General features: G+C 45.4%; 1 protein-coding gene across 1 annotated transcript in view; it reads left to right on the top strand.

Annotated features, from left to right (window-relative positions):
* Positions 1-24,972, top strand: part of brdt (bromodomain, testis-specific) — an 84,802-nt gene that overhangs the window by 8,112 nt on the left and 51,718 nt on the right. The window contains exons 5-10 of the mRNA XM_084308388.1: positions 6,971-7,098; positions 7,674-8,039; positions 8,214-8,342; positions 13,144-13,356; positions 13,437-13,621; positions 13,761-14,053. Coding sequence (XP_084164514.1) covers positions 6,971-7,098; positions 7,674-8,039; positions 8,214-8,342; positions 13,144-13,356; positions 13,437-13,621; positions 13,761-14,053 — 1,314 coding nt within the window. The remainder of the gene's footprint in view (positions 1-6,970; positions 7,099-7,673; positions 8,040-8,213; positions 8,343-13,143; positions 13,357-13,436; positions 13,622-13,760; positions 14,054-24,972) is intronic.

Raw genomic sequence — 24,972 nt, 5'->3', positions numbered from 1 at the left:
ACTGGAAAATCTCGCTCCATATTTGACGATAAATCTGGAAAAGAAAACTCATCTGATAAGCCGTTGATGACATGGGTTAGCTTATAATATAACAACTATAGAGACCTATAGGTTTACATGCACATTGATTTGGATTTGGATACAAATAGGCTACATAATATCAAAACAACGAATGTTACTCTTGTATGCTGTTGCCTTTTATGGGGTTTTGGTCAGGAGGTTGGCTCCAAAACTGGCGCACGCTGTGACGCAGCACAGGCTTTCGCAGTAAGACGAGACATTTTGGCACCAACTGACGTTGGCACACTTCCAAGCTAGTAGGCTTCATCACAGCAGATGTCACATTCACGGCTACACTAAACTGGAGAGATGTACGAGCCAGCCTACAAATATCAACTCGATACATATCAAAGAAACGCACAGTCGACAGGGAAACCCGCACCATGGCGGGCGGGCAATAACACTTCAACTCTCCCTGAATGGATAACAGCGTTACTGTAGAATTCTCACTCGTAGAGCACTTCCTTGAAGTCATGACACAGCTTGGGTTTTAAAAGCTGACGCTGCTCTCCGAAACGCGCATTCCAGTTTTAGGTCACAACGAGATTCATAAGCGGAATATTAATTGTCCACATAGGGAAAATGAGGAAACATCCTGCAGCTGACTGGGGGAAAAACCGTAGGGGAGAGAGACTGAAGAAGCATGCCTGAAAACGGATCAAACGTAACTCTTCACATTGGCACTAACGCTCAATAACTTGATGCACTGCGCTAACAAAACAACATTCCAAACAAGCTTTCTGAGCCAAGTACCCAGATGTGCCGGTTTAAAACTTTACTGCAAGTGTTGCAATATAGGGGCATTTGTGGGAAAACAGTGATTTATGACTTAAAAGGCTGCAAACCCCTCTCAAAATGAGTGTGGGGGGGGGGGGGGGGGGGGGGGGGCAATGGTCTTCCGGCTCCACTGCCACACAGTCAGCCAGCTGGTTTTGGAGTTAAGTCTGTATCAGTTGTATCAGTGTATCAGCTCATGTACCCCAGAGACGGTGTAGTGGTTAAGACCCCCCCCACATCACTGCAACCTTGTGTACCCTGGGACTGAGCCTTCTCTCCTGTATCTCTCTGACTCCGTCTCCCTCCCAGTCCTCCTATCATATCAGTATAGATGCTGTGTGTGACTGTGTATATATTAAGGCAAGAGGAACACAGAAATCGGAAACCGTTATTGGCGTTGGTGCAGCCATACATGAATGTTTTTTTCCAGCACGTATTGACACACACGGTACAAGGACAGAAGGACGCACACAGGACAGTGCAAGGCATAGGCTATGCTTATCGCTCCACATGTATCATTCAGTACTTCTGTAGATTCAGCGCTGAGTGCTTTGGCAGCACGGCATATGGTGCTGTGGTGTTATGTAAGTGAAGTGTCCAGTCGTGTATAGGTCTGGTGTAGCATTGGTCTGGTGTTGCACTGGTCTGGTGTACGGGGCCCTATGAAATCCGTTTTTATCTTTTCCTGTTTTCGGATTTGAATTTTCCTGTTTAGGGATTCCTTTGGATTTAAGTTTAACAAAAAAAACAATACAAAATTATGTTTTTAACTAACTTTAATAACGGTACATCTGCCGTACAACAGTGCCAGTGCAGTTCAACTGCCAGTGCAGTGCAATAATTAAATAATACAAAATAATAATTTGTTTAAAATAAATCAGAAAAAAACTAAAATGTAATTTCTTTCAAAGAGATGTCCTCTATAGGTTAATGCTTCTCCCCATCTCTGCCTGACATCACCATTGTGATACATGATGGTTAGGCGCTTTGTGTTTTGTATGATTCTTTTTAAAATTTAAATATCAACATTATCTGGCCATCCTCAGTAAATACTATCAAACTCCTCTGACCTCATCTACACATGCACACACACACACACACACACACACACACACACACACACACACACACACACACACACACTATAAAAACAAACTGGATATTTGGACTGTTACACTGGTCTGGTGTTACACTGGTCTGGTGTTGCACTGAACGGGATGTCTAGGATTAAGCTGTTGGTGTTGTACAGCGCTGATTAGGGCTGAACGATTAATCGATTTTAAATCGAAATCGCAATTTGGAATGATGCAAATCGCAATATTTTATTTTAAATTTATTTAACCAGGAAGTCCCATTGAGATACAAGATCTCCTTTGCAAGGGATACCTGGCCAAGATGACAGCAATGACATTTGCAATACATCACACAGCAATAAAATGTGCGATACATCACACAAGAACATAATAAAAGGGGGAGCTCCAGTAGCTCACCGCGTATCTCGGCGCTATTTCGGCGTCGGGGACAACCGTGCGCGTCACGGATCTGGGGTACACGAGTTCGACTCCCGGACTCGCCGTATTTTCTCAGTGTCTTTCCCCGATCTATATCCCATTCAACCTGTTTCTGTCGGTCATACTTGACCAGAAAAAGCGATAAACCCTGAAAAGAACCAGCTGACTGGTCAAAGTTTAAAAAAAAAAAAGAACATAATAAAAGTGCATGTATACTAGGGATGGGTACCGTTCACATTTGAAGCGATACGGTACCGGTACCTGTGAATCGATACCGGTACCCAACGGTACCTTTTTCCGGTACTTTAGTCTCAAAAAATGTAATCTACCTACCTCAGTTGTGGGGGAAAAAATCCAAACTTCAAATAACCACACTTTCGACCGTTTTCGGCTTGCCATTGCCCCGACTGCTTTGTTGTTGAATCAAGTCAAATCCTAGGTAAGCGTATATTGTGCGTGTGAACGTTGACATGAAAAGAAAAAAGTGGAAAGAAAGTGGAAAAAAAGTTCTGAATAAAGTACCGACAACGGTATCTCACGTGAATCGATACTCTGTAGTACCGACGACCGACGTGTTTCAGTAAGTACCTTTTTAAAAGTACCGAATTCGGTACCCATCCCTAATGTACAGTATACAATACATCACATGTAAACACAAAGCAGAATAGTCTACATGATACTAAAAGTGTATGACAGTATAATACAGGGTAATACAGTAATTTTGCAGTTGGGACCCGACTACTGAAAGCAGCGACATTCTTCTTGTAGGAAGTTATGTAATACATTTAAATTCACCAAGAGAGACCGGGGTGTCTAAGTGGATATGGTCCTGTAGTAGCCCATTCCAAAGCTTGAGAAAGCTGTTCCTAGCTAACCCTGCTCATGGGCTTGGGCTATGACCTCTGCTAGTGGGTCTTGGACTTCCTGACTGGCAGACCCCAGGTGGTGAGAGCAGGCAACTGCACCTCCTCATCCATCACCCTCAACATAGGGGCCCCCCAGGGCTGTGTTCTGAGTCCCCTCCTCTACTCCCTGTACACACACAACTGTGTGGCTCAGCGGAGTAGCAATACAATCATCAAATTTGCTGACGACACAGTGGTGGTGGGCCTGATCTCTGCCAACGACGAGAGGGCCTACCTGGAAGAGGTCAAGGTCCTGGCGGGATGGTGCCAGGAAAACAGCCTCTCCCTGAACATCAGCAAAACAAAGGAGATGATTGTGGACTTCAGGAGGTCGGGGGTCAAGGACTACAGCCCCCTCAGCATCGACGGGGCACCGGTTGAGAGAGTCAACAGCTTTAAGTACCTCGGAGCCTACATATCCGAGGACTTGACATGGACCACACACATTGACAGTGTTGTGAAGAAGGCACGACAACGCCTCTACTTCCTCAGGCGCCTAAGGAAGTTCCAAGTCAGTCAGAAGATCCTTAAGAACTTCTACTCATGTACAATAGAGAGCATCTTGACCGGCAACATCACCTCCTGGTTTGGGAATAGCACTGCACAAGACCGAAGCAGACTACAAAGAGTGACACGTTCAGCCGAACGCACAATTGGAGGGGGGCTCCCCACCCTCCAGAACATTTACAACAAGCGTTGCAAGGGCAAGGCTAAGAGAATCATTAAAGACTCCAGTCACCCGAACAACTGCCTCTTTGAACTGCTGCGGTCAGGCAAGCGATACCGGAGTCTCAAGGCGAGCACAGAAAGACTCAGAAGAAGCTTCTATCCCCAGGCCATCAGGCTGCTAAACGAACAATGAATGAACACTACACAACAACAACCACCAAACGCACATAGCACACACATCCACACGCACACACTCACTTTAAACAAACACACTGTAGCACCCACTCCACACACTCTATAGCACACACCCACTTTAAACAAACACACTGTAGCACCCACTCCCCACACTTTATATTTATGGATGAAGGATTGCACTACAACTCGTACACCTTACTGTAAATTGTACCTAAAATTGTACCTCATCCCATTTCTGCTTTGCACTAGATAGTACTGTACATTAGTACACTGCATAGTATTGTATATTATATGGTAACTCAGAACATTGTACATATGTCTATACCGAACACTGTGACCTCATTTTTCTTCTTCTAAATTACATGCTATATTATGTTATTTGATACTATCTTGTCTAGCACAGTCTCTGGAGCGTAACAGTAAGAAGCATTTTGTATGAAAGTATTCTGTACTCTGTATGACAACTATTAAAGAACTTGAACTTGAACTTGACAGAGAAAACATCTGAGCTGAGTAAGGAAAGGGTGGGGGGGAGCAGGCTCGGGGGAGCCCATCTCTCTCTCTCTACTGGTTCAATTAATGTTTAAGTAGAAAAACATTGCACTATAAAAACTAACTGGATAGTTGATGATAATAAACATTTAACTTCATACATTTTCGGTGTGTGTGCACGTGTCTCATATCTGGTCTGACATCAGAGGAGTTTGATCGTATTTACTGAGGATTGCCAGATAATGTTGATATTTAAACATAAAACAAATTATAATACAAAATAAATATACATGATCATGCAATATCATGTTGTATGTTGCATGACAAATTGTTGTAGGAACGGTTTGGGAGAGGGAGGTAAGGGGTTTTAGATTGTGTGTTGTGAAGTTTAGACTTCAGAGAGGGAGAGTAAAGTACAGAAAAAAAGGTACCGTTGGGTGCCGGTATCGATTCCCAGGTAAAAATAAAAATGTTCAGGCTCGGTGTCCCGAACAGACTCACCGCGTAGGCCAGATGCAAGCCGCATTTTACAATAAACCTCTGTGGGGCTGCTTACATTTTTTTTTTAATTTTAAATTTTATCGCAATCACAATATCTGTCAGAAAAATCGCAATTAGATTATTTCCCAAAATCGTGCAGCCCTAGCTCTGATCTCAAGTCCCGTTATTTAGCCATGTTCTATTGTTTGATAAATGAAAAGATGCTTTGATATGACGTTTACCAACCGATTATAACATCACTCGCAACGAATGACCTATCTCAAGCCATGCCCTCTTTTCTTGATCCTTCAATCGTTTCCTTTGAGGGAAGTGACGGTTGTGATGCGGTGGTTGCGATTGGAGGATCAAGAAAAGAGCGCATGGCTTGAGATGGGTCATTCGTCCTATTTCATTCTTGTTGGATTACGTCATAATCAGCCAGTATCATCTCGTCACCTGTGGTTCCGTGAAGTTTCTGCGTTGTGTTTATCTCTTACTCCGAAGTCGACCTTCCCCATACTGGCTGTACAACTGTTTCAACCCCGTTAATGCAATCTGACTCAGAAGAATTCGACACTGGAAACGTGATCTCTTTCCTTAGATCGTGGTGTTTATTTTCATAAACATACTCTGTACAAGGTGGAAACAGTTCTGAAAGGTCCTTGAAAAATATATCGAATTCATTATCTCTACTGTCTCTTCTGTTATTAGTCCCATGGTGGTGGTCGCGGCCTACTGTTATCCAAAAAGCCTTCCCTGTTAGCCGAAGCTAGCTTGTGGCAACCGGAGGGTGGGGCCATGCGTCCCTTCCCCTCACCCTATAGCTCCTCAGGTCTCTGTCTACGTGTCCACCCTTCGTTCCTAAGTCTGACCAAACCCGGAAGAACTCCCAGCTATAAACTAAAGCCCTTAGCAACGGCTGATAGCCCATAGCAACCGCGCAATGCATCTCCGTCTCACCCACAACCCAAATTTATTAGTCTCTATCTCTTCCCCATGGCAACGGCTTCTCTGTTGATATTAAAGCACCTCTCAGGCTCTCACCCAAATCAAACACTGTGGCTTCCCTGCCCCCATCACTTCTCTGCTGTGGTGGTAATGACCTTGGCTTGTTGGGTATCTTTGGGGCTTGGGAGTTCAGCTGATAAAGGCCCTTGTCTGCACAGTCTGACTGGAGACACGCATACATACATACATCTATTTAAACTAATATCTATATATCTGTCAGTAGATGTCTGCTTCTCCAGATATTTACATTATGAATACATTGAAAAACAAAACCAGATCTCACACTCTGAACAAACGGAACACATGATATGGGGGTGAATGCCTCTTGGTCTCATTAAAAAAATAACATGAAATTATTATCTTGTCTTTTGTGAATTGCTAAATTATGAAAATCTGCATTTCATGCGAGTGATGTTATAATCGGTTGGTAAACGTCATATCAAAGCATCTTTTAATTGATCAAACAATAGCTAACATGGCAAAATATCCCCACCAACCAACCCTCCTCTGTGATAAAAAAAAATTTCACATGGCAACGGACACAGTGAAATAGGGCGATAATAATAATTCATTATATTTATATAGCGCTTTTCTAGACACTCAAAGCGCTCCCCACAATGTATGGTGGAAATAGCCTCCTTCACCACCACTGGTAGCACCCAACCTATGATGTGATAAGGATAAGGAAATTCGGTGACAATACACATGCAGCCAAAGCCTTATTTTAAATATTCCACAATCATTACATTGACAGTAATAATGGCACACATAAATTCCACACAAGCATGCACATTTGTCTATAACATGCCCGACTACAGTAGGAGACAGATGGAGGAGTGGGGTTTAATTCCGCCTTCTGGACGTCCTCTGCAGGGGCCGTGAAGCAGAGGGCGCTCTCGCCGCTGTCCGAGTTTGTGTTTCAGCAGACGGTGACGGTCATCCCTCCTGATGCGCTCCATTCCATCCCACCTGCCCAGCTCTCCACACAGATCCACGCCGCGGTCAGTCCTTTTGATGGTTCCCCTCTGCACGGTGTACATGCAGTGAAAAGCACACGCATTTGGAGAGCGAGGCCGAAGAAGTACAAATTGTCCGCTTTGATGGCGGGTGTTTTGGTGAAATGTGGATTTGGAAAAAACTAAGCATTTGTAATGTGTGGCTATGGCTGGGAGGTTTACCGAATATGAAGCTATACCATCATGAATCCATGCAAAGGTATGGAATTAACTATAGCATTGTCCACTATATATATATATATATATATATATATATATATATATATATATATATATATATATATATATATATATATATATATTGTAAAAAAAGATTTAAGTTCATCAAAAGATTGTTCCTTGTAGCAGTATATATATATATATATATATTTTTTTTTAATAAAACTGTACTGGAAAACTAAATACTGTTATACCATCAAAAACCAAGAAGAATATTGTGATATATTTTGTCCATATCGCCCAGCCCTACAGTATGTGTGGCACATAAGTCTATTCATATACTATTTGCATTGTTATTACTTTGATTATAAAGAAGGCATTTCTATTCTTAATATTTTCAGACCAAGAAGGGTGTGAAGAGGAAAGCGGACACCACGACACCGACCCCCTTGGCCGTCACCAGCTGTGAGTCCTCCCCCCGCACGGGTCATCTGGCGGTGCCCTCCTCCGAGATCGTCTCCAGGCGCGGTGGCAGTGGGCGGCCCATCAAGCCTCCCAGGAAACACCTGCCCGACTCCCCCCCGGTGGCCAAGAGGGCCAGGCTGTCCGAGCAGCTCAAATACTGCAACGTGGTCCTGAAGGAGATCTTTACCAAGAGGCACTCCCCCTACGCCTGGCCCTTCTATACCCCCGTCGACGCAACCACCCTGGGCTTACACGACTACCATGACATTATCAGGGAGCCCATGGATCTGGGCTCCATCAAGGTGGAACGACCCTGACAATACAGTCAGATTATTATTAGATAATCTTGTGTTGAATACATAATACTTGGTATTATGTTCAAATGGCTGTTTATTATTATACTCTATTGTTTCGCTGACTTCATACATGCACTGAATAAATGTTTAACGTTTGTTCTTTTGTCTATTCTCTCAAAGAGAAAAATGGATCGACGAGAATATCCAAATGCCCAGGAGTTTGCTGCTGATTTCAGACTGATGTTCTCCAACTGTTATAAATACAACCCACCCTCCCATGAAGTCGTCCTCATGGCAAGACAACTCCAGGTAGAGGTTCTTCCTAGAATATAAAAGTTTAGTGTGATGATATACACAAAAGTTGTGTAAATGGAAAATTTAATTAATAACTCTTTAGTTTTCAGTATAATCACATGCCACAAAACACACTCCTACGCAGAGCTGTATGTCACAGCCAGCAAAACGGCTCTGCCCCAAGTTCCTTATTACTGACAAACTGACCTCCGCAACCAAATTAGTTTGAAAGTAAATGTGGTAATAATAACTTTTGAACTGCATGTATGTATACATAGTATCACGAATAACAAAATATTAAGCTAGTCTGAAAATATAGGAGTTATGCAGTGTTGTTATCAGAAAAGTAAAGCACTTATCTTTTCATGCAGAGCCATTGCTTGACCTTGATTTACCTGTTGAATGCCACCATCCGCTTCAATGTTAGCTTAAAAACGCCTAATCTATGTTTTAAATTATGGCTATGTGTCTAATCTGCCCGTCGCTTATCAATGACTCGTTTTCCAGTCAACATTGTCGAAGCGGATTGTTTTTTTATCTGTTCATTTTCATTTTATAGAATTTTGAAAAGCCCTCGTTTTCAAGGAAAATATAAAGATTCCATGATAAAAGACATTTACTGGAATATTCTAGAATACACAAAAACTGTCATTTTTCGGCCTATTTATGAATCGTTTTCAAATAAACGCTAGATTATCGATAGTATATGTGTACGTATGCACGCTATACAGGCGATCTGAAACATCGATTCTCTTGTTTCCTCATCAGCGATCGCACACAAACAGCCACATCACACATAGGGCAAACGCTGAGATTGCAGCGAATACAACTCTGATTATCCCAAGACTGGTAAAATAGATTCCTTACCTCAGATCAGATGTTCTCCAAAAAGATCATTCCAATTCCTGATCGCCATTCCAAATATCGATCACGCTTATTGATTGAGTATTGGCTGCTGTAAATATATATTCCAGGCTGATTCCCGTCCCGCGATGACTTCCATGTTGATCAGACTTCTTGCCAGCACAAGGAACCAGCTGGCTCCGCCCCTACATATCTACAGATCCCAGGTCAGTCTAAGCGACTGACCTGCAGTTACACAGGGATAGACGATAGGGGGCGCTTTTTTCCATTCTGAGCTCCTGTAGGGGCTGCTGTACCAACGGGAGACTCGATTGATGAAATATGATTTCAGATCGCTAATAAAACGAGATATGTCGTCCGTGGCACTGAAAGGGTTAAAGAAACCAAACCATACCTTTTTTATGGCTGCGCTCATCGTCTTTTCTGTGGACACTGTGAATAAACAATGCTGCACAGATGGAATTACCGGTAAAATGATTTCACTTTTTCCAACTCAACTTTGGTTCTTATTTGTAAACTAGGCAAAAAAGGATGGAGGGAACAATTAATAGAAGATTCTTTATTTAATCGGTTAAAGGTGTTCTAAAATTTTTATGATTAGTAATCATTTTTAACAAATTCATCCACAGAGCTTTTAGAAAGGTTCAGAATAAAAGCCCCCCCCCCCCCCCCCCCCCTCAAAAAAACATTTATTTAATTAATTAATCGTTTAAAAAATGTTGGCATATCCAAAATGAATGTTGTTGTTTACATGTATCCCCTCCCTACTTCCCATTTCCCCACGTGGAATGCACCTGATTGGATAAATGACATGCTGGTGTTCTAGTGCGACATCTAGTGGCTGAATGTCATCTATAGCAGTGGCTCTCAACTGGTTTTTGAGTGGGTCACGGATGTGTGCGGAACGCACAAAGTCACGGCACTTTGCGAGCGTCTAGCGTATTGAAGATTTATTTGTTGCCGTTCAAACGCCACCTCACTCGCCACAAACCGTGCCTCGGTTCTCGAGTTACATGACGACATGTCAGACGAGCATCTTTTTACACTGCACGTCAGATGACCATCCCGGACTCCCAACACTCCAGAACTGCCAATCATCCGCTGATGGTGAAAATGATTGGCCAGCATTGTAGCCAATGAGTGTAGCTTTCCAATGATACCCCACATGGGGGGTGCGAATAAGGGATCTAGGTGAAAGCTGACGAGCGAAAACCAGAAGTGAATCACATTTCGAATGATTGGACGAGGAAATGGAATTTTGGAGAGCTTTTCTTTTTGGGACACTGTTTACCCAGATGTACTGTACGTTGCTATGGATAAAATAGTCTTCTAAGAAGCATATTCATTGGGTTTTTAGCCCTAGTTGCACTTTTTTAGTTTATTTCATGTTTTTAAATCCATGAAGGATTGTGTATTACTGCAAAAAGAAATTGTAAAATAAATCAGAGAAAATTGATAATTTTCACGATGTTTGCGCAACTATCGTATATTTTATATTATAGCTATGGACACAATAGTATGGCTCATTTGACAGGCACTATTTATGCTCCAACATGGAAAACTTTATTTCTACATACCTTCGTTCGTGCGCTATCCCGTGCTAAAGATTGCCTCGTTTCACTATAATCCAGGCTGTTTTTTTTTATGATTTTTATGGTTCGGTAAAATAGATGTTACCTTTTGTCAGCAGGTACACAACCATATGGTTCTTCACAAAGCCATCCGGGGGAGGGGGTAGTTTTCCGACGCTGCGATCATTACAAAAGCATGTTTTATGATGGGGTTCGGTAAAATAGATGTTACCTTTTGTCAGCAGGTACACAACCATATGGTTCTTCACAAAGCCATCGGGGGGGGGGGGTCGGTTCCAATGCTGCGATCATTACAAAAGCATGTTTTATGATGGGGTTCAGTAAAATAGACGTTACCTTTGTCAGCAGGTACTCTACTCTCGCTCCAAGTGTCTTCGATCAGAACAGGATCAATACGAATAATCCGTTTTGTCTAATATCTAGGGCTGTCCCCGACTAAGGATTTGGATGGTCGACTATGATTGGCCAAAATTTGCCGTTAGTCGAATATTGGTAGACTAAAAAAAATATATATATATATATTAAAAAAATATTTTTTATTTTTTTGTATCATTCCATTTGGGCTGTGGGGTGCTTAATGTCTGAAGGAGTCAACTGAAGGCTTCTTGGCCTCTGCAAAAGCATGCAATTGGTCCACTGATGGATACATCTTGATATTTGTCTAGTCTAGTTAGTGTGTTCATTAGATAAAAAAAAAATTATTCTTTATTTTTATTCGACTACGTGGTTGGCCAGTCGACTACGGCTCCTTTCGACCGATTAGTCGACTAATGGAGGTCAGCCCTACTAATATCCAATCGTTCGCTCTAGGCCAGGGGTCGCAACCTGCTGCTCTTTAGCCAATCAGCTGCGGCTCCCTGCCCCAAAAAAATTAATATATATATATATATTTTATTTTTTATTTTTTTGTTCTCTTATTTTGGAGATCGATGTCATACTGTGACACTGAAATGAAAAAATATTTCATCAACTAAAATATTTAGTCAACAAAAATATTTCATCAACTAAAATATACAGTACGTCACACCCCGTGCCTCTCCCTGCCGTCTGCAAGTGGCTAATCTTGAGTTTCCGACCCCCCAGTAAGCTAACCATGAATAAATGCAGGCTTACCTGTATGCCTGATATGTGGTGCAAAATTTGCGGACAACGAAAATTTACTTTTTATTTTATAGATTTTCCACAAATAAGGGAAGGACTCAAATAGAGCTGCATAGTTCAGGGTTTTATTTCAAAGTAGGTCTACAGATGCCAGTGTTTTTTCTCCTTTTCTGTGTTTTATTTTTTTATTTTATTTTATTTATTTATCCTTTATTTATCCAGGAATGTCCCATTGAGATACAAGATCTCTTCTTCCAGGGAGTCCAAATTTCAAAGTAGGTCTACACATGGTAGTCTTTTTTCAAAGTAGACTACTTTTTATTTTATAAATGTTCCACAAATAAGGGAAGGACTCAAATATACCTGAATAGTTCAGGGTTTTATTTCAAAGTCGGTCTACAGACACCAGTGTTTTGTCTCCTCTTCTGTGTTTTATTAAAAAATAGGTCTACACAGCCAGTATTTTTTCTCCTTCATTTGAGGTTTTCCTTTGTTATAACGGGTAAAAACAGCAATAAAAAGTAAAAAAAAAATAAAGTATAATAAATCGCAAATTACTTTGGGTATGCAATTGTCGGGCGTTATATGCTAAATGTGGGGTATGCTTGGGGATAACTATATATAAAATGTTATAGACTGTTATCTTCATTTTAAGGGTAAATTGGTTTTGCGGCTCCAGAGGAATTACATTTTGTGGGAGGGGGAAAAAATGTCTCTTTTGATACTAACGGTTGCTGACCCCTGCTCTAGTCTAGGCGATCGCCATTGTCGAACGTTAGTTGGCTGTACTGCTCACTGCTGCTCTCCCTGCTTTGGGAGCTCTCGCTGCGGCGTGGAGCGGTCCACACTAAACTGGCCCATGCTGTTTATAAGGTAGGCGATACTGCCACCTGTCGGGATTCAATCATCATTGTAGGTCCTAGGCACACTCACAAAGGCCCGCGCGAATGTTTAGAATAATAATACTGAAAAAAAGGAACCAGAAACGAGATATCTCGTTTTTGGCGCTCAAGCGTTGGCTCTCAGAAACAAGATATCTTGTGTTTAACACTCAATGAGTTAATGAAAAATGAAAAAAAGAAAATGTGGGTCCTGAGGCTAGACCAGTTGAGAACCACTGATCTATAGCACCTTTTTAAGGGAAAATTATGCGAGAATAAGTAGCAGTGTTTAGTTATGACAGTGGAACGTCGTCCAACTTTCTGCCCAAGGAGTGTGACGCCGCAATAAAAACATTCCATTCCATTCCATTGGCGCAGGATGTTTTCGAGGCCCGATATATGAAGATGCCAGATGAGTCGGTGAGTCACTCCTTGCCCGGTCATGGAGCCGAGAGGGACGGTGGAGGAGGAGGAGACGGACCTGAACGCTCCTCGAGCTCGTCTGGTAGCGAGAGTGAAAGCTCCTCTGAGTCTGAGAGTTCCGAGGAGGAAGAGGAGAGGGTCACACGCCTGGCCAATCTACAGGAACAGGTCAGTGTCGGTAGTCATGGAAATTATATTCTTTTAGAAGCTTATCGCCTCATCTCATTTGGCGCCTGGCTCTTTTTCAGCTCAAATTGGTCCGTGATCAGCTGAAGAAACTCAGCCAGCAGCCCCCGATTAAACCAAAGAAGAAGGAGAAGTCGAAGAAGGACAAGAGGCACAAGGAGAAAGAAAGGAGTGGACGAAAGCGCGATCGCTCTGGAGGCAAATCTAAAGCGCACAAAACCACTGACGACAAGGGCTCTTCATCTCTGTACGTGAAGTCAAACTATCGCTTTCATGTTCTACTCTGTGCAAATTACATTGAGAAATCCAAATCCCACAGCTTATGCTAAGGATGATGTGGGATCCTTGTGTGTGTGCGCGTATAATATTATTGTATACCTTTCCAGGCACGGCAAGAAACGCAAAGTTCCCAAAGCTCCCCTTTCACCGGAGGAGGACGAGTTTACAGTGACGCCGATGTCCTACCACGAGAAGAGGCAGCTGAGTCTGGACATCAACGAGCTGCCCGGAGACAAGCTGGGCAAGCTGGTGAACATCATCCAGGCCAGGGAAGCCTGTATGCAGGACTCCAGTCCGGAGGAGGTAGAGATCGACTTTGAGATGCTGAAGCCCTCCACGCTGTGGGCCCTGCAGCGGTTCGTCAACACCTGCCTGAGGGAACGCTCCAAGAGTCACAGCCGTAAGCACACTGCCTTCTACCCAGGGATGCAATGATATACTGGTTTCTTGATATCGGTCCGATACCAGGCTAAATTAGAACATCGAATGCCAGAGTTCAATTTGGATTTAGTATAACCAGACGTGCAGGAAGAACTGAGAATGAAATATACTGTATGTACAGTTCCATTCTTATAATGGATATGGCTCCACCATTTTGGATCGGATTGCAACAGGGATTGTTGCTAAATGTTCACAGAAGGTAGACACACTAACTGCGCTCCAATCTATGCCAATAACGTTCAGTTTTGTGGTAGATAATCCAGAGAAATAAGAGAAATAAAAAATAATAATCAGGAAGTAATTTGCTTGCTGGAATCGGCTGGGAAAGGTAGTTAAAAAAAATTGCGACGCTAATTCAAAATGGTGGATATTCGCTAAATTATAAAGACATTCCATTAACTAAAATCTCACTAATAACACTTTAACCTATTGGTAAACAAACGTATTGCTGAAAATATACACTATGACTGCTGTTGTGACATGGTTAGGGACTTTACTCTTGGATACATTTGGAAAACATGTCATACAGTCTAGAGAGATTGATTTATAGCCCGGCGGACCGCACAGGCTAAAGAGGTTCAGACACTTAACCCCTAACTGCTCCCAATGAGCAGGTTGGCACCTTGCATTTGCCATCGTTGTGCGAATGTGTGAGTGAATGTGAGGCATCATTTGTAAAGCGATTTGGATAAAAGCACTATATAAAACGCAGTCCATTTACCATTTACATCGTATCAGAGAATTCCCTGATATAAAATCCAATACCAAGAAACATGTCTAACATGCAAGAAATCAAAGCAAGGTGACTTGATTTGCTGCATCTTTGACACGTTAACTATACATCTCAATAATCTTTGTCCAATGACCCCAAAATGACTGTTCTAAGTGTTGTGGCTGAGTAGTCGTTTAACACAGCAGGAGACGTTATTTCCAGTTTCAACAGGCAATTTATTTAAGGACAGAAGGTTTAACAGCAGAAGCTATGGATCAGCAGACGGTCACCACAGAAAAACACTCTGACTTCTCAATCCCTCTGCTTGTCCCATAAATCCCTTCTCAGCCCTGCCCCCCCATGACAGATATGATGACGTGACATATTATATCACATATGACATGACGTACATTAAAATGACACATAGATTTAACATCGAAGAGAGATGCGATTGAGTGAGATGTGTGTGTGTATATGTATGTGTGTGAAAGAGAGAGTCAAGATTAGTGAGATGTGTGTGTGTATATCAATCAATCAATCAATCAAATTTATTTATAAAGCACATTTCACATGACGCGTGTCAACCAAAGTGCTGTACAGAGGGTAAATACACAAGATACATATAGACAACAATCACACTCCGTTTTATGGGAGGGCACACAGGCAAACACATAGAAAAACAGGGCATGAGTCAGTGAACGGGAAAGGCTAGTAGGTAGAAGTGGGTTTTGAGCCTCGATTTGAAGGCATCTATCGAGGGGGCGAGCCTAATGGAGGTGGGGATGCTGTGTGTGTATGAAAGAGAGAGTCAAGATTAGTGAGATGTGTGTGTGTATGAAAGAGAGAAAAGATTAGTGAGATGTGTGTGTGTATATGTGTGTGTATGAAAGAGAGAAAAGATTAGTGAGATGTGTGTGTGTATATGTGTGTGTATGAAAGAGAGAAAAGGACAAGATATGATGTACAAGATTAAAGCACACGATATGATGTACAAGATTAAAAGCACACGACGTGATGTACTGAAATGTCTATCTGCCTATCTCCAAGTTGTTTTAAGAACATCAGCCAGACCGTCTTTCAGTACTGCTTAGTTGACCCATATTAAACTAGTTCACTTCATATACACATTTTCCCCAACATTCCCCCATTTGGGGCTATCCCTAGTCCCACCCAAATCATATAACCAAGAAAATGTGAACGTCTTAACTAAACGAGAAACCATATTTACATAATAAAAGTTTAAATGCCTAATCTAAACAAGAAACCTAATACATTTTAAATGTCTAAATAAACAAGAACGCTTACTTCATTCACTGGACCCCTAACGGACCAACAAAGGCTGACTACCGTTCTCACAATAAACACAAAACCGCTCAAAACAAGAGTAATAATAAAACATCAAAAAAAAACACCCCAACTTATAATCCTAACCTGACAGACAAATCCCCCCAACCTCCACCGCTTACCAAATGAGCCACAGTTCCGGCCGGAAACCGCGACTCTCATCAGGGAAAGGAGAAGTTGACCGTCAGAACTAAACATAGAACATCCCTCCCCCAAAAAAAAATTACATTGTCTCTTCCATAACATTGAGTCCTAGTGTCCATCGCTCAGCCCCCCTTCCATGCCCACGCCATAGTCTCCTCACCGTATTGCCAAAAGTCACATTTTGCCAATACAGCAACCACCACGCCACACCTCCAGTCCCCGTAGAAGCATGTCCCCATGCCTGGACGGGAGGCGCTGGTCCCGACCTCACCACGTGTCCCCCCATCTTCGACGGGAGGTGCCCATCTTGCCCACTGTGTTAGCCCCCCCCTTTGTCCCTTCAGTCCCCAGAACCGATCCCCAGAACACTTCTTCTCAATGCTTCCTCAGGCTCAGAACCGACACTCCGTACCATTCCATACCGATGCCCCTTCCCATTCCGGTTTGACCAGGACCATGAGTAAAATAAACAAAAATAATAAAAAATAAACCATCACTCAGACCATCCCCCGTCACTCTTAAAGGAAAGAACCAATACAAAATGTCTTCAAAAAACCTTTACATGTTTTTTTTTTTTTTTTTTTGAAGTAAAAGGAATAAAACAAACAAAACTGAACCAAACAGAAAGAAAATGTCCCTACCTCACCATACCCCTAATCCTCTATCCCCTCGTCTCCCTCTAAGGCAGCATAAAGCTGAGGGCATGGCCCGATTTGTGGCTCAATCTCTTTCTGCCCCACCATCAGCATTCGGCTCGTTACGTGTGAAGTTACCAGCCTACCCAAGAGAGGCATACCACAACAGAAAAGGAGAACCAATATCAACCCTGCCACCCCAATGGATATCCCCGTCTGCATCACTATGCTTCCCCACTGTCCCAATCTTTCCAACACCCCACTCCCCCACCATTCTTCATTCCGGCCAGAATTCCCCCTCAACTCCTCCCTCAAATCCTTCAGCTTAGCCATGGCCTCGGAGAACTTTCCCCCTGGCCCCACATTCGTCGGAATGAATGTGCAGCAGTACTGTCCAAACATGGAACAGACTCCACCCTTCTCCGCCATTAACCAGTTCAGAGCCTGTCTATTCTGCCACGCCACCGTACTGGTCGCGTGCATCTGGTCCCCCATTGCATCCAACGCCTCCTCGGTGTAGTTGAGATACCGCTGCTGATTGTAAAACAAATAGTTGATCCACCGTTCTTATTGACCGATATCCATGGCAGAATAGACTCAAACCCTGCCGCAATCTCATTCTTAGCCATGAACTCGGCTGGAATGCCCCTTGGCTGTCCTATGCTGTCCAGATACACCCTTGGGTCTGCCTTGTAGCTACGCTTCGTTCGAGAGATAGGAGACTCAGAAGGTCCTTCCGTCACTGATAATGGTAGGACCACCATTGGCATGATCGCCTGAACCCGGGCACATCTACCTGACCAATCTAAAGGAAGTGTATTCCTCAACCTCCTACCGCCGCAGAGCCAGTATTGGTCCGCCAGTGCTATATCCTGGACATGAAAAGGGCAAGCTACAGGCCGTGGGTTGGTATCCACTCCCTTTAACACGACCCCGTGTCCACACTTTCCTTCTTTCGTGCAGTTAGTCGTGATGCTCCAAATAGTAGTGCACCGCCCCTCTGCCACCTCCCCTACGTCCCGGGTCCCCTCCTTTTGCAAGCACTCGAAATCCTTGGTCAGCCATAGTTTGACACCTCTGGGTATTGGCAACCCCGTCGCTACCCCCTGCACACGTACATCCAATTTCCTACAACGTTCCCGCATAGTGACATCCTTGAAATCCGTGACGTTTCCTGCCGCCTTAAAACGACTAGAGCCGAGAAACCCCAAACACTCTGCCTCGCACCAAGGGCGACTATTATGGGGCCCCTCCCATGCCTCTGCGTCCCTGTCACACTGAGCCCAACTGAACTTCGTGCCCTTCACCAGCAGCCTATCCGGACGTGCCTTGGAGCAGACATAACAATCCTCTATCTGATTCTGCGCGCTCGTGTACTGGACCCACTTAAACCACTCATTCCCTAAAGCCGCCCTATAAATGGGGTCAGCCTCCGGGTCTTCCTCGTCATAGTCATAGTCGCCCCCATCTTGTTCCCCGGAAGGAAGCAAACCCCTCAACCTGGCCCAGAGTGAGCCCACTGAGTCCCTCAACGTTCCGGCTGTCCTCTGGAACATATCCTGTCCCCCCACCTCTTCCGACTCAGTGTCCTTGACCTCCCTTTTTCCCCTCACCCCTGTCCCCTGTGCTTGGTTCGGGACAGGCTCAACCCTCCTATCTACCCCCACAACCCGATCCTCGTTAGTATAGTGGTAAGTATCCCCGCCTGTAACGGGGGAATGGTCAAAATCAAAAACATGCCCTTGCGGTCCTCCGGGAAACACCCCTTTTGGTTGTAGTCTTATCTTCTCCCCCCCTTCCTCGATGGAGGGCAGAGGGGGCGCCCGATTCTGAGCCTGGTCATGAAAGCCTGCCGGTACTTGAGCCTGAGCGGGACCCCGTGGGACTCCTACCCACTCAAACCCGTCATCCTCAAGGACGGGTCGACCGTGACGGTTCTCAATGACGTCGTTGCCCCCGGCCGACCGTCCGCACACTGCTGCCAACATCTGCGGGAGCATCAGCAGGCACTGCACCTTCCAGTTGCCGTCTCGGGCCCTCCATGTCGGGTTCTGCATAACTGCGATCGATTGTATCCCCCAAGAGATCGCCGCTGGCCTTTATGCAGTGATTGAAGTGGAACCAGGTCGCTGATCCTTTGACTTGGACTGCCGTTCCAGTCGATCGGATCACCTCGTACGGGCCCTCTCTCCGGGGTGATGACCACTTTCTCTTGTGGACCTTTACGAAGACCAGGTCCCCAGGGATCAGCCTCGGTTTGGTGGCTTCCTTCTCCGCCTCCTTCACCCCCTTTTTCTCCTTTCTCTGCTCCTGTCGAAACACAGCTTCATGTATTTTAGTCACTTGCTGAAGATATTTTTTCAGATCTTGCTCAAAAATATCTAATGCCGGGCCCCTAGCCAGGTGTCTAAATGGCGGTGTTGGCATGCTGCGGCCTGTAAGCATTTCATGCGGTGTTAGCTGTGTTTGGCGGTTTACGCTGCTTCTAATAGCCATCAGAGCAAGTGGCAAAGCATCAATCCAGTTAAGCTTAGTTTGCATACAGATTTTCAACAGTTTGTTTTTAATGACCAGATTGGCCCTTTCCACCTTTCCCTGCGACCCGGGACTATAGACACAGGAAAGGCGCTGTCTTATACCTAATTTCTGCATCAGCCCTTTAACCACCTTGTCGATGAACTCGCGGCCATTATCGCTTTGTAATATCGTGGGAATTCCAAATCTCGGAACGACCTCGCGACACAGGAACTTGATCACTGTGTCCGCGTTCTTGTGTTTAGATGGAATGGCCTCAATCCAGCGACTAAAGCAGTCCTCTACTACCAGGAGGTATCGTTTGCCCTGCACTGGCGTTATCATATCCGTGTAGTCCATAATCAGGTGTCTGAATGGTCCCTCAGGGAGGGGTGTGTAAGCCGCCACTGTCGGTACTCCTTTGCGCACATTGCCCTGTAAGCATGTTAAACACCTGGCTAGTGTAACGTCAATTTGTGCCTGAAGCTTTGGGGACCAAAATCCCATTTTCGTGATTCGTTTCAGGGTCTCTGCTCTTCCACAGTGATCAACACCATGAGCCTCAGGTATCACCAAGGACAGAAGATCGATGGAGGCGACTATCAAACCGTTATGACTCCTCCACAGACCATCTGCCCCCCTTACAGCCCCCCTCTCCGTCCACGACTGTTTCTCGGCCTGCGTGGCTGAGTCCTGAAGATCACTCAAATTATCCTCAGTTACCTCAGTCGTCAGTTCGGCCGCAAACATCAGAACAGCCGTGGACGGCACCGCAGCCGCCGCCTTCGCGGCCTCGTCCGCCGCGTTGTTTCCCGTCGTCACAAAGGACAGGTCTTTTCTGTGTGCCTGGCACTTTACGATAGCAATGCTTTTGGGCAACTTTACAGCCTGAATAAGCGCCACAACCTGCTTGTGGTGAAGGATCGGTGAGCCGTCCGATTTCTTAAAGCCTCTTGCCTTCCAAATGGCCGCGAATAGGTGGCATACGCCATGCGCATAAGCAGAGTCTGTAAAGATGTTAACCGTGCAATCTTTAGCTATTATGCATGCTTCTGTTAGTGCTATTAGTTCTGCAAGCTGGGCCGAACATGGTTGCATGCATTGTCCGGCCTTTCTTGTTAGTGTTTCTCCGTTAGGTTTGCACTGTACGACGGCGTATCCTGACCTTAAATTTTCCCCCTCCCGATAGCAGGACCCATCCACAAAAAGCGAGAGTTCTGCTATCGCGAGCGGGTCGACTCCCAAATCAGGACGGAGTTTCACGAAAGCCTGTACCTCCACCTCGCACTCATGCGGTTGACCCTCGCTCGGGAGTGGTACCAGATCCGCCGGGTTACTGCCGTGGCATGTTTTTATCGTAACATCCGAGTACTGCAGGAGCCTCATGTAAGCCTGTTGCCGTTGGCTGGTCAGAACAAATTTGCCTCTTTCAATCAAGTTTGCCAATTTGTGATGTGTCCAAATGCAAATGTCATATCCCATTGTCACGGCCGTTGCTTTCTCATACATCAAATGTGCTGCGGCCAGGGCCTGATAACAAGGTGGCAGACCCTGCTCTACCGGCGAAAGAGCTCTAGAGTAATATGCTATCGGTTGTTTTTTCCCACTCCCCCCCTGTGTTTGAGTCAGGACAGCTGTCGCATGCTGCGCTCTATGTGAGACGAATAGGTGGAAACACTTCTCATAATCCGGCAGCGCCAGGGCAGGGGCCTGTAACAACAGACGCTTAATGTTTATGAACGCGTCCTCCCCCTCCTCGGTCCATGTCAAGGGAGCGCAAAGCTTGTCTGTACCCGCCTCTTTTATCATCATCCTCAACGGCGCTGTCGCTATCGTATAGTCCTCCACCCACTCAGAGCTGTACCCAGTCATCCCTAAAAACGTCATCATCTGTCGGACCGTCAATGGCCTAGGTGCCTTGGATACAGCTTCGAGCTGCGTGGGTGAGATGTTTTTTATGCCCTTTTGAATGACGCGAGACAAGTACTCAACTTTTGGCTGGCAGTACTGCAGTTTTGAACGGGATGCCTTGTGGCCTCCCACGGCCAATCCACTCAAAACTTTGATGGAGTCCTCATGGCACTGCTGACGTGTATCCGAGCAGATTAGAATGTCATCTGCATACAGTAAGACCGTGCTGAGTAGTGTGTCGCACACTCCTTGCAAGTCTTCCTTGAGCGCCTTCGAGAAGTAATGTGGCGAGTGCGCGAACCCTTGTGGCAACCGGGTGTAAGAGTATTGTTTCCCCCTGTGGGTAAAAGCAAACAGATACTGAGACTCTTTTTCCAATGGAACACTGAAGAATGCCTGCGTGAGATCAATGACCGTATAGTACTGCGAGCTACTCGGGATGTTTGTCAGGAGGGTGTGTGGATTAGCGACTTCCGCCTCTGGTCCAGACACCACGTCGTTCACCGCCCTCAAATCGTGTACCAGTCTGTACCTAGCCCTGTCCGCCTTTAGCACTGGGTGGATAGGTGTATTACATCTGGATTTGAAAGGGACGAGCACTCCCCCCTTTAACAGTCCCTCAATCTGATGTGATATAGCTTCCTCCGACTCTGGCTTCATTGTATACTGTCTGATAAAGGGTGGTCTACAACCCTTCTTTAACCTGACCTTCACTGGCTGTGCCGACAATATTAGACCCACATCTGTGTCGTGTTTTGACCACAACCGTTCTGGGGTGCGCGCCAACATGTCCTGTTCCAGCAAAGCATCCGCCTCTGGAATAACGCAAGGGTCTCCTGGTAATCTGATTACTTGCGGTTTTGCCAAAACTGAAAAGGAAATCATTATTTTTATGAAACTCCCATCTGCGCTGTTCCAATTAGCGGAGATTCCGTGGAGACCCACCTTAGTCTCGGATTCCTGTATCATTGAACCTAGATGTTCGGATTCGTAACCAGGATTTATTCTCAGAGTGATGTGTGGGGCGGCGTCTCTTAGTCTATGTTGTTCCCGTAGATACTTACTTGTGTTAACCCTCAACGCCGCGCCCTGTCTCCCTACAATTATCGTAGATGAGTTAATCTGCACCTGCTCGGGCTGTCCCTGCAACCATGCCTTGTTCCTAACTAGGTCACTATTCGTCAAATACTGTAGTGTGCAATGTGCCTCCATGTTTGTTTGTCTAGACTGAGGCAGTTGGGTTTTCAGAAATGGCTCCCAGGGGTCACAGACCCTTTGCAGCTCTGCATCTATGTTGCCCAGCCAGAACACAGTGGCCTCTTTCTCCCCTGTCCCTTGTAACATCATTTGGTACACGTCTTGTTCAATTTGAATCCCCTCAGGCGTACATAGGATTTTACAGCCTAGTTTACACATTGCATCTCGTCCCAAGAGATTGCGCGGGGTGCTGTCCGAAATTAATACAGGTATTGTTATGGTCTTGTTGTTATACGTCATAGAGATTGGATCTGACGTGGGTATTAATTGTGTTTTTCCCGAGAATCCGACCGTCCGAACATACTGTCCAGACTGGGGTAAGTGAGCGGCGTATTTTTGCTTTATGCAGGAAAAACCTGCTCCAGTGTCTGCCATCATCTCTGTTAATTTGCCCTCCACTAGGACCTGCAGAATAGGTTCTTGCTCAGCTCCCTTGGAAACCACAATCATTTGATTTCCCCCCGTCGCATTCTCTGGGCACCCCTAGTGATTACCCCCCTGGTTTCGGGGCCCTCCTGTCTCCCCCTGGTTGTAGGGCCCTTGTGACTCCCCCTGGCGCACGGGTCTTCCATACTCCGAGCCGGGACGGTATGGTTGCCCACATCTCATTTCCCTGTGTCCCTGCATGCCGCAGTTCCAACAGTGGAAACGGGGAAACTGTTGTTCGTTCCCCGGTCCCTGTGTAAACCGTGGGCCTGATTGCCCATTCCCTGCCTGCCGCCTGGACGCCTGGTTCTGTGAACTATAGCCATAGCTTCTCACTACCTGAGGTGCAGGCGGGGGTCCCTGGTCCTGCATGGGTGGAGAGGTAGCAGATGACACCATTACTGCCTGCAGCCTCCTTTGGGGCTGCAGTTGTTGCTGAGTTAACTTCCTTGCGTCATTTCTATCCTGATCCCTGACTTTCTGCTCCTGAGCCCTTTGCTTCTCCACACTATGTGTTACATGTGCACAGAACAAAGGATAAGTCATGTCCATTAACCCCACCACGTCTTCCAGTCTATTCTTAACCACCTCTGGAAGCCCTCTCATCACACTTTCTCTAAACATCGCTCTCTGCAACGGGTCAATTTCTGGGTTGTGTCCTAGCTCACCTCTCCACTCCTTCAGTACTTTGTTCACATAGGCGCCAGGCCCTTCCGTCTCCATTATGGGGTTGCCTGCCAGTTTTGCCGGATTAATACGTGATGGATATTGATTCCTGAGTTTGTACCACAACGCCGCTCTATGCGCGTTGAATATGTCTCCATCATGGGCCTGCGTGTCGCATGCCACTCGCATCGATGTATCACCCATGATGTCCCGGCAGGCACCAACTCCTAGCAAACGCGTCAACAGGGATTTGACGTCACCCACTGCTAGCAGAAAAGATGACGTATTTTCCTCAAACTGCGTGATCCACCTGGAGGCTCCTTCTGAAAGGTCCGGTAGTCTTACTATTAAACCATCGATGTCTAGAGGTGACCATGGCATGTGAAAGATATCGTTCCCCTTTATTAGCAGGGGAAACTGGCCTGTGCTTGTCACACTTCCCACGAATGTAGGGGCGAAAGTCAGGGTTCCTGTAATGTTTCCTTTCTCCTGTCCTGGTTTCGTGTCATTCTCATCTTCCTCCTCAGTCAACAGTTTAGTGTGGCCACACGCTCCGTGTTTCTCTGATGTCTGCTGTGCCACATTTTGACGGGGCTCTTCCTCTATCTTCCTCCCGACTCCCTCCCTCTGCCTGCCCAGGTTCTCTACCTCCTCTTCCTCTGCAGTATACAACTTCCGACGTACTGTCTCGCCATATGCCGCCAGGTCTTTCGGATAGAGATCCTGCGGGGTCAGTTTGGGGGGGGTATCTCGCCTAAGGGAGGTCTCTGATCTAGCGGGGGTTTCTGACCTAGCGGGGGTCCCTAATTCCGTCTCCTCATATTCTCCTCTTATTGTCACAGTGCCCACCGGCAATTGCGTGACATAAGGTGGGGATGTTGGTTTCCCTATATCCGTCTCTCTCTGATTTAGCGCTAAAGCTTCCTGCCTGTATGCTCTCCCCTTCTGGGCGTAGAGCTTCATTACCCCCAACTCTTCTGTCCTCTTTTTCAACCTCTTTTTGCTGTTGTCGCCTGGCTTGTGGTTACGAATCATTACATTCATCTCTTCGCATAGGTCGAGATCAAAAGTACCTCCGGAAGGCCATTTTGTGTCCCCGGCCTTTGTACGCCTCTGCCAACGGACACCTACCTTGAGAATTAGGTTTTTTAGGAGCGGGTTCCGGTCTAACAGTATGTCTTCTGCTGTATGCATCGTTGTTTAGTGTGAGTGTGTGTTTATTGTGTTGTGTGTGTGTGTGTGTGGTTGTACTACAGCCAGGACACGGTT

The sequence above is a fragment of the Notolepis coatsorum genome (assembly GCF_963971535.1).
Source record: "Notolepis coatsorum genome assembly, chromosome: 2".
Taxonomy (NCBI): Eukaryota; Metazoa; Chordata; class Actinopteri; order Aulopiformes; family Paralepididae; genus Notolepis; species Notolepis coatsorum.
Note: the sequence above shows the minus strand (reverse complement) of the source record. Positions and strands in the feature narration are given on the sequence as shown.